The following is a 10,909-nucleotide window of genomic DNA, read 5'->3' on the forward strand; positions in this document are numbered from 1 at the left end:
AAGATTGTGTGTGAGAATGAGTGTGTGCTCACTGAGATGGGGGGGGGGGGGCAGAGTAAGAGAAAGAGATAGAGAGAGAGAGAGAGAGAGAGAGAGAGAAAGAGAGATGAAATAGTCTGGTCTCATCTGAGGTCTGTCAACATCAGGGCCATTTCCCATTGAGTTGCCCCCCCTCGCTGCAAGGTCCTTAGATAATAGATGTAGGGGCCTCAAGGCCAGTGGGGTCACACACACACATTCAAACAGTTTCTCTCATCCATGCACATGCACACAGACACAGACGCACACATACACACTCACACACACAACGTGGTGGGGCTGTCTGGAAAACTTTATGATGTCATTGTGACTTCTCAACTTGGTGTCGTGGCAACAGCCCTCCTCAGACTGAGAGGGGTTTTAAATTCCTTGAAGGAACTATCATCACATTAAACACCTTTATAATGCTTAAGTATACCTATAAGAGGGGCCATACCAGCCATAACTCACTCTGGCCCTGTCATATATATTCATTCTCCTTTCACATACATATTTTTACTCTCACAGACATATATTCTGTGAGAGGGCCAAAATGAAACATGTTTTCCTGCACAGGCCTTCATATACCTACATCACTTGCACAACCACTACTATTTTCCAAAGCTCAACTTTACTCCTCATCTTCATGATGACGTGTAGCCCCCCCCAACGACGACCGTTCTCTCTCGTAGCCCTTTCACTCCTCTCATGTTGCATGAATGGCAGCTGTAAAAGTGTTTCCATGGTGTTAATGCGCAACACGAAACAGACCGCAGCCTCGGAGCTGGTTGTGCACAGCGCACTGCCGTGGCGGTGAGCGGTGGTGGATCCCCGACCTGTCTGTGGACATTATGGAAACTGCCACTTGAGATGCAACAGAGGGAGAGGCGAGCTGCAGGGGAGTGCGACGTCACCATGGCTACTGAGAAGCCCGGCCCCAACACACATACACACACACACACACATACAGGACAATACACATTGTTGAGCAATGGCCAAGAGGACTGTTTGTTTGTGTGTGTGTGTGTGTGTGTGTGTAAAACAGACAGCGTAGAAGGTTGTGATGTGATGGCTTGCCCAATGTGTAGTTAGCACTGAGAAGTCATCTCTGTGGAAACCTGACTTCCACACCCCACCACACCCTGTAATGCTAGAAGTGGACAGAGCATTAGCCATTCATGAGGATGAGAGACTTCAATCTGTCATGTTCATGCAATTTTCAGCAAGGCTCTTCACATATCATCACAACTCCGTGAGCACAAACCACTACCCATTTTCTTTCTTGAGCATTCAGGACAACCCTGACTGATGAAGCAAGAAGTTCCTGTTTAGTAAAGCTGTGAAGCAAAATAAACTGTATGGTCATTAATGTTTCAGTGGTATAGTGTGCCAGTAAAACTAGAACTAAGACCATGGCTCACCTTAAAATTCGAAATAATTTAGTTAAGGAATTGGCCATTTACAGTTCAAACTACCGACTGACTTTGCACAGCAGAAATACCTGTGAAGTATTTATTTGGCAGGTAGCCTACCTGAAACAGTTCAGGTGTCCTAAGACCATTAATATAGCCTATGCATTAGGTAATGTATGTAAAGCAACGATACGCACTATTCGACTTTCCATCTCAGTGTAGTGAATTTCTTTATCCCCTGAGTTACTTGCAAGACGGCCAACGATTTACATAACTCAACGGAATCATGCCAGTAATGTTTAAATCAATGTTAATAAGACAGCAAAGAACTCAAGACGAACACTCCGTGATATGCGTCTTCAGCCTGGCATTGTCTGTAGTTCTTTTCATGTTTACATTGGTTTCACAATGTTTTCAATTAATTAAATACTTTACCAGTTGGTGGAGGCTCTGGGATTCAGAATGTCCTCCTTTGCAGTCAGCAAGGAGAGGTTGTAGGTATCCAAGTTTACTCCTCTCATTGTCATCAAATCCTCCCTCAACAATGCCAGGCTACCTCAAAAGTTTCAAGTCAGGAGGCAAACCTAAAACCGAGATACCTAATCCGAGAAAATAATAGCTGTGGTCTGCAAACAGAGTAGCTTACTCTTAGTAACTACTGCTAGGGACGGCTCTCGTTCTGGTGGGCAGACACCACATAGCGTTTTCTTCTGCACCAGAATTTAACGGTGAGAGGGGAAAACTTGGGAAATGCAATCTTTCGCCAAAAGCCCCACCTCCCGTCGAGGGAAAAAGTCGCAGTTACGAAAATCCAAATCGCGCTTACACTAGAACTCACAGTATACACCTCACGGGATTATGTTTCGACAGTTATGCATTTCGTTAATACATAAATTGAGAATAAAAACAACGATAAGAAAGATATAGAACGATGTAGCCTAATACATTTTGCTCATTCCTTGTGAGGTACATATTCCTATCAACTGTTTAAAAACTGGCGTAATCATTATTCACCATAACCTGCAGTACTCTTCTTTTGATGATTGAACCCGGGAAAGTTGGGTTTGTTTAAGGGATATTAAAAACTACCGATAGGGCCTACATTTTTAGCTGAAGAGAAGTTGAAGTCACCCATTGACACACCATTGAGTTGTCAATCACCTATTGTGGAGTGGGTCTGTGAGCAGACTACTCTCATGGCAGTCCCAGAGAATTCATTTACAGTGGAGTTGGCCCAGGGAGACCCTGATGGAATCAACATGGGCAATTTCATGGGAACTGGTTTTGGGGTAACAGACTCTTTTCTATAAGAGCAAGAGAGGAGTTCTGTTCCCATATCCGAGATGGTCATCAGAGCCTGACACTATAGGGTGGAGGGGGTGCTTTGTGATCATGTTCTACGGGGAACTCCATAGAAGAATTGATATCAATGCCCTTTGGCATCAATATTTAACCACTTCTGACGCTATTCAATATCCAGTTATTGTCAATATTATAACTCGGCATCAGCATGTATTTGAAGCCATTATTTTGAGGTTAAATATCTGCGTTGTATTGCTTTTATATACTCTTTTGTTCTCATGAAGAGACAGTCTTACAATCTCTGAACAGTGTCTGCCCTTATTCTTAGTCCTTTTGAAATTATGTTTATTTAAGGATTTTCCGGCTTGCCACTGCATTTTTCTGCTACCAAAAAGTTGAACGTGTCTTTCCACCTTGCACTCTGACCTTGAGTACTGAAAAATACCACCAGCTTAATTTCAAATACTGATACAACATTATATTATGTACATAATTCATATGGTTATATTGGATATCATGACAATGACTTTCGCACCCTTGTGTGTCGGTCTTTGTGTGAACCCCAGAGGCTACATCATGCCACTGACTGGTCACATCACTATATCTATTCTATCAAGTACACATGTTGAGAGCTGTTGAGTTTAGTTTTGGGACCATTCCATGACTAGAGTGTGTGTGTGTGTGTGTGTGTGTGTGTGTGTGTGTGTGTGTGTGTGTGTGTGTGTGTGTGTGCTTGTGTGCACCCACTCACTCACGTAAATCCCTCGGGCAGTGATGTGTCATTTCTCATAAGTCTCAGTTGTCACTGTGCAACAGGGCCTGAGTATGTTTCTACCTTCTGAGGTGAGAGTTCACCCAGCCACAAAACCAGTGAAAAACCTAGTGAGGTTAGGCCCTAGAGAAGGATGTTGCAAAAACTCCTTAACATTATGGACAACACCTCACATCCACTAAACAAACTACTGGTCAAACAACAGAGTGTTTTCAGCTGGAGGTTGCTCCAACTTCGCTGTAACAAGGACCATTATAGAAAATAATTCCTGCCCACTGCCATAACTATTTACAACAACTCCCCTTTGTGCCGTGAGAGAAAAATCTTATATGAGTCAATGCCGTTTACAACCACTTTAACAGAGACTATATCCAATAATATTTATTTTTTAACTTGTATGTATATGTGTAATATATGTTTATATTATTAATTGCTGCTGTAACACCATAATTTCCCTCTGGGGATGAATAAAGTAATCTATCTATCTATCTATCTATCTATCTAGAGCATCCCTGAACCTCCGGAACTGGAATGGTTCTAGAGGTGCTCTCTTGCTATCTCTCTGCTGAATGAGATTACTATTTGGACTTAAAGTGTTGGACAATTTTGCAAGATGACATTGAATCTGTTTTTGTGCCTAATTTATCTGACTTTGGTAATTTTCTGTGGGTTCTGGATTCTGTGGGTTTCTTTATGACATTGCTAAACAAACTGATATGTTTTCAATGTTGGTACGGGTCAAATATGCATGGTACACAAATTCCCCTGTGCATCAATCAGCTGATTTTCCTCATCTGATGAGCTTGTTTCTCTCTCAGGTCAGGCCTGCACTCAAATACCAACATGGTGTTCTCAAACACTTGACCTTAGCTTCTAGACCCTCGAGAAGCATACCACTGTCATTTGAAACTCTATGTCATGTACATGTCTATGTCTTTGTTTGTGTACACTGATTTAGGAGGCTGGGGAATAGCAGTGCAGTAATCCACCCCCAAAGTCCATGCATTCAGAGCTGTCATTAAGGGTTGGCATGGGTTGGGGTTACTCTGTGGGTCAAAGGTGACCTAGACATTATTCTTTTACTTTTATATGTTTTTTGTTTCTGTTACATCTTCTCCCACTCTCTTTTAATATGCTTAATGCACCCACATACTCATAATGTCACTGTCAACACAATATGTTATCAAACTGGTACAACAAAAAAATGACAAATTAGTTGTACTGTAGTTACTGATCTGTCCACTAGATGGTGATCATCACCACCTACAGCAGGGTACAACAATATTTTTCTTGAGGTCCATACTAACTTCCATAAAGCAAGCTGTGGGTCACACATTTGACAATATATTTAAAAAGACAAAATGCATTGTGCTATGCTATATTAGTATAGTAGGCCTATACCTAGCCTATTGCAAACTCATTCGAAAGCCTGAAAGTTTTTATCAGCTTTATGCCATAGATTGTAATAAATTTACCTTCATATAGCAATCAACCTAAAATGTAGCACCAACTTTTACCCTGCATCTTGTCATTTGTCTTATTTATGTAGCCTTCCCAGACCCCATGAATGCACAATTAGTAGGCAAAGCCCTACTATAAATTTTTTTTAAAAAAATCAGCGACATCAAATCTCACCAGTCAACATGCTCACCACCAAAACTGAAACACCAGGTGCAGCCCACAGGCTGTATGCTGCCCATGTTTGACCCACAGGGATCTAATGAGCAGAGGGACAATGCCTGGAGATCCCTGTGGGTCAAACAATTAATCATTAAACTGGAGAATAATGACAATATGGGGGGGGGGGCAGCCGTGGCCTACTGGTTAGCGCTTCAGACTTGTGACTGGAGGGTTGCTGGTTCGAACCCCGACCAGTAGGCACAGCTGAAGTGCCCTTGAGCAAGGCACCTAACCGCTCACTGCTCCCCGAGCACCACTGTTGTTGCAGGCAGCTCACTGCGCCGGGATTAGTGTGTGCTTCACCTCACTGTGTGTTCACTGTGTGCTGAGTGTGTTTCACTAATTCACAGATTGGGATAAATGCAGAGACCAAATTTCCCTCACGGGATTAAAAGAGTATAGTGTTTACTTATACTACTTTATAATGATTAAAATAAAATAAAATAAATAAAATATTTAAATAAATTTAAATAAAAAGCCTTCGACGGACTTCAATTCATTTGGACTGTAGCCTCACATTTCGGTCAAAAAAGCTACTTACTGCTGGTATGGAGCTTTTCTGTTTGACTCACTCTATCTCCATTTTAGCTAATCTTTCCTTGTTTGACCATGGACACTACAATCAGAACGGTCTATCGTTGAGTTTCCAAAGATTTCAAATACTTCATGATGTACATGTATTTTGTGAAGACAATCTCTGAAATGATTCACAGCATTTTTCTAGAATAATTCCACCAGGTACTGGTGATACTAACATCATGAAGCTTCATCTGTATGAGAAATACGGTAATCAGACACCGTGAACTTAAAGGAATGTTTTGTATCAGTAACAGTGGTCAGTAAGTATATGTACAGGCAGTCCCTCCAGGATCTTGCGAGAGTTTATTACAGTTTAATGGGATTACTTTGAAAGTGTACAGAGAGGTTATAATAAGGACTGTTTATGAAGTCAGTGCATTACCTAAGCTTGTCATCTGGCATGTTTAACTTCTTCTAGCGCTGGGCAGATATGACTGAACGTGATGTACTGTATGTTTACAATACAAACATGCATCATGTTTGTATTCAAAGTTTCAAAGTTTACAATACTTCAATTTGTTTATAGGGACCCTCTCCACGTTACCACTTCTTTTTACAGGCCTGGTACTATTTTTATGTGTCGCCATGCCCGCTACTACAAGCTATCAGCAATTTCGTTGCTAATGCAAACAATGGTCTAGTTCAAAACTCCTTCTCCTTCCTCATAACAATCATGGCGCAATTCAAATGAGACCAACATTTTTTTAAATCTCTGTCCATTGACACCCTTTCATATTTTTTCTTAAGTAAGTCTCAAGGACCATAAGCTGGAGGGCGGGACTTAGACACTCTATAGTTTATGATATGGCCTCACTCCCGCTGTCAGCACTCATGGACTTCAGCTCTTGCTGGGTGGTGGATTGAGTTCTTGCTGAGGACACTGTGCTCTCCTCTGTGTCCTGTCCACAGCGCAGGGCACGTGGCAGAGCACCCAACAGCGCCCTCCTAAACATGGTGCTGGAGAAGACGTAGATGATGGGGTCCAGGGCAGAGTTCAGGAAGTTCAACCCAAAAGACGCAATGGTGAGCTGGGTGAAGGTGTAGAAGGCGTTACAGTCCCATGGGCGATACGAGCGGATGACCCACAACCCGATGGTCGTCACTGTGGTGGGCAGGAAGCAAACCATGTACACCGTGACGATAACGACACACACTCTCATCGCCTTGCGCACCTTGGCCAGTTTTCCCATCTGTCGCTTCTTCAAGGAGCTGGAGATCTGGATGGAACAGAAGAGCAGCATGGCCAGTGGGAGGATGAACTCCAGGACTGTCAGGATACGGTATGTACCCACCATGATGGTGGAACCGTCCTCCTTGTATGAAGCGAAGAAGAAGCACTGGGTGTTGTTGCGGATGTTCTTGATATGGTTGAATGCCAGTATGGGAACCCAAGTGCTGATCACCAGGAGCCAGACAAACAGCAAAACAAATGCAGCCTGCTGCTTGTTAATGCGGTTAAAGTAGTGGTGAGGATGGACCACCTGGAGGAAGAGGACTGTGATGAGAAAATGTTTGATAAAGTCACAGTCCTGTCTTCTTCTTCAATCAGATTATGTTTCAGAATTAGTAAAAAATAAATTAGCATGATCTACTGATTGTGGTCTGGGCCCTTAAAGCGATGGTTCGGAGTAATTTCATCCTAGGGTCCTTTGCACAATGACCCCGAGCCAAACACCCTGATTATCTGCTACTATACCGCTGCGTCGACGTTTCTTCCGTGATTTGGGAAAAGCCCGTAAAAGTCCTGGCAGGAAGCGATTACATCAACGTTTTTTGGTATATCCAGTTTTTTTATATTTTTTTTCCGAAGTGTTTACAACTTAGTGTTAACTAATAATTGTTGCAAACTGGACTACGAACAAAATATTAGTGCATTCCTGGATCTACATCCTTATGCATGCTTCCTGCCAGGACTTTTACGGGCTTTTCCCAAATCACGGAAGAAACGTCGACGCAGCGGTATAGTAGCAGATAATCAGGCAAGTGTTATTTATATAAACTCCTGGTGCACTTACAAACTTTCTAATGCCTCGTTATTGGACTAAAGGTCATAGTTGTACTACTGTAGAAGTTTCGTACCATTCAGGGCATTATTAGTGGGGTAATTTACGAGATAAAAGTTGGTTCCATTACGACTGCAAAACGTCATTAGTTTCTGACAGCGCTACCCGACCAAGGGAAAAAAGGTTCTGGGAGGGTGTTTGGCTCGGGGTCATGGTGCAAAGGACCCTAGGGTGAAATTACTCCGAACCATCACTTTAAGCTCTATACTGTAAATTCAGTGGAAGACAGATGCCCAAGAGGATATCCCATAAGGTGAGACCTTGTATTCTCATTCAGAAAACATTTGTAATCATGCCATTTTTAAAAGTCACACACACACACACTTGCTTATTGCAACTATTCAAACAATTACAACTATTTATCATTAGATTTAGCAAACTATTTCGTCTTTCAATTATAATTAACTTAGCTAGCTTCTTGGGTCAAAGTAGGTTACTCCTGGTTGAGAATCACTGCTTCAATATTTCTAGAACACTAATTAGTTGTTTGGTATTATCCTATATCCTGTGACAAATATGTTGAGAGAACATGACATAATGATAGTTTCCTCACCTTAAAGTAGCGGTTAATGGCCACCAAGGTCATCAGTGCAATGCTGGCCGAACGATTGCAAAACATGAGGAAGAGATGGATCCGGCACAAGCCATCTCCAAACATCCAATAGCCCCTAAGAAGGGTGTCAATCCTCAGCGGCAGACTCACTAGAACCAGGAAGTCCGCAATGACCAGGTTGAAGAGGAACAAGTTGTTGGTGTTCCAAGCCTTCAGTTTAAACCAGAAGATCCACAGGGCGAATATGTTTCCCAGCAACCCCAGTATGACATCAATGGTGAAGACTGGCGGTAGGATCACGCCTTCCAGTTGAATACCGACTGGTGGACAGCTGCCACCACCACCACCAGGAAATGGAGTTGTGAGATTTGGCTCTAAGAGCATTTTTGGAAATAAAAATTACAGTAGTCAGGATTGTTAATAGCAGTCAGGATTGTTAGCACTCCACATAACTCTTAGGAATGAGGAGGTATATATGACCACAGTAAGAGACATTTTGAAATTCAGGACATTTCCCACTTCTCTCTTCCCCTTTTCTGTGGCAAGCAATCATGTAAAACAGTGATTCTTGAGATCTGGGACAAAACATGTCAGATAAAACAAGGTTTTGGGGTAAAATTATGCATAATATTAATTTGAAAAAATTACTCATAATCCTAATCAGGACCAGGGTAGTACAACAAAGCATAATTTCATGTTGCCTCATAAAACATTTTTATTTTAAATGGTATAGTATGTAATCAGTGCATAGAAAACCCCATGTCGGGAAGCAGGTCTCTTCACTTTAACATACCTTTAAAAGATGTCAAAGTAATGTAAAATATATTGTAAAATGTATGTCATAACGATTATTATAATGTATTTAGTTAAGTAAATCATTTCATCAGTATCAAAAGTTAAAAATTGAACTTGTGTCCGAGTTTTGGTCAACACCCTCAGACTTTTTTTGTAATGATAAAGATCAGGAATAATTGTGGGTAGCTAAAACTCAGAGGACCCCTTTAGCACTTCTTAGTGCTTCCTCATGCCATGATACCTTTCTAGCTCTGGTAAGTTTTTCATATTTTGTGTATTTAATATCCATCTATTAACACCTGGCATCATGTCACAACCATAGTGTGTCAACACCAACATGACCAAAATGTACCATTTGTGTTCCAAGATGTTCTGTAATAAAGGCTTAATTGATTAAGATTATAGAAATCACAGGCAACATATGCTAAAAAAACAGATGCTCCTGTAAGAAATACATGTGATATAAGAAGAAAATATAGTATTTTGTCAACACTATCAGATGTCAGTACCATCAGAATTTGTATAAATGTGATTTCACTTTGACATTAAAAAGGGTTTTTTGTAAATTATTGTAAAAATGTACAAATGAAATTGATCAAGATTCCATTTACAAAACCAGTAACTAAGGAAATATCCAAGGGCAGTGAATACTTTTTATAGGCACTGTATATCTGCCAAGGTGATGTATTTCATTGAAGAGGAACATGTGAGTCACCTGTAACCTATTTTTGGTATTTGTGAGGGTTCAATAGTCATTTTGAATGTAAAATGTTCCTGTTTGTTTACTTTATTGTGCCTTGTCAACTCCGTCAGATGGACTTTACATTGTTTTTATTTCATGTGTAACTTTTATACTTCTAAATATCATTGTTTATTATGAAGGTTAAAAACAAAACCTTAAAATCTATAGAACCAAAACTGTATGCATTAAACACTGACTTGTCTGACTTTAGATTCTGAAATTCTATGTGTCTGATGGTGAAAATCTTCAAAATATTTTGTAAACCAATCAGTCGAAGGTCAAATGATGAATTGTAATAGAAAATATGTCAGAATGTGTCTAAAGTTTTAATATCTTGAGGCACATGTTTTAATACCTTGAGGAACAGAAGCATGTAACCTAAAAACTTAAGGCAGGCAGTTACAAGCGGGCTGGGCAGCGTCCATTTACCCAGTGGAAGTTGGATGCAGGGGGTTTTATGAGCAGGTCGGCTATCCAGCTTCTCAGAGCTGCTGGAACGTCAGGCACAAGTCTGCAGAGGGCCAGCAAGGAGCTAGCAGAGGAGACAGAGAGAGCTAGCTACTGGCTGTGGCTATGGAGGAAAGACAACACATGGGCCAGACACCCAAATAGGGTCAGCAGCAGGGAGACATCCCTATACAACCAGAGATGTACTGGCTAGGGGGCGAAACATCAGTGAAAGGTGCTACCAGCTAAAGACCCTGTAGCTGACCCCAAGTGCACTGGAGGAAGTGAGACAGGCAAGATGCCATGCAAGTAATTTACATTACAGTTATATTACCTGCTAACTTTGGTCATGCTACAGGGTACCATTATGCTTTACTATTTGTAACATAGTTGCCATTAGGCAGTTAATGTAAAATGATGAAATACCAATAATAACTGTTTACACTAAATACATATTTGCAATAACATTAGGCTATTAGTAAACTAGCTAGACTTCAAGAAATAAATTAGCTGATTTCTTCAGTCGTTATAAACCATTTTCAACGA

The 10,909-nt window shown here is 41.1% G+C and overlaps 2 protein-coding genes across 2 annotated transcripts in view; both read right to left on the bottom strand.

Annotated features, from left to right (window-relative positions):
- Positions 1 to 2,137, bottom strand: part of si:dkey-40c11.2 (drebrin-like protein A) — a 41,284-nt gene extending 39,147 nt beyond the window's left edge. Inside the window, exon 1 of the mRNA XM_042101663.1 lies at positions 1,866 to 2,137. Coding sequence (XP_041957597.1) covers positions 1,866 to 1,957 — 92 coding nt within the window. The 5' untranslated portion in view covers positions 1,958 to 2,137. The remainder of the gene's footprint in view (positions 1 to 1,865) is intronic.
- A 3,910-nt stretch (positions 2,138 to 6,047) lies between these two features.
- LOC121715753 (hydroxycarboxylic acid receptor 2-like) lies at positions 6,048 to 8,838 on the bottom strand. The gene is made up of 2 exons (XM_042101668.1): positions 8,380 to 8,838; positions 6,048 to 7,244 (listed from the first exon to the last, which is right to left on the bottom strand). The coding sequence occupies exons 1-2, from the start codon at positions 8,761 to 8,763 to the stop codon at positions 6,561 to 6,563; spliced, it is 1,068 nt and encodes a 355-aa protein (XP_041957602.1). The 5' UTR covers positions 8,764 to 8,838; the 3' UTR covers positions 6,048 to 6,560.
- Between the last annotated feature and the right edge of the window lie 2,071 nt (positions 8,839 to 10,909).

This window comes from Alosa sapidissima, chromosome 8 (genome assembly GCF_018492685.1).
Source record: "Alosa sapidissima isolate fAloSap1 chromosome 8, fAloSap1.pri, whole genome shotgun sequence".
Taxonomy (NCBI): Eukaryota; Metazoa; Chordata; class Actinopteri; order Clupeiformes; family Clupeidae; genus Alosa; species Alosa sapidissima.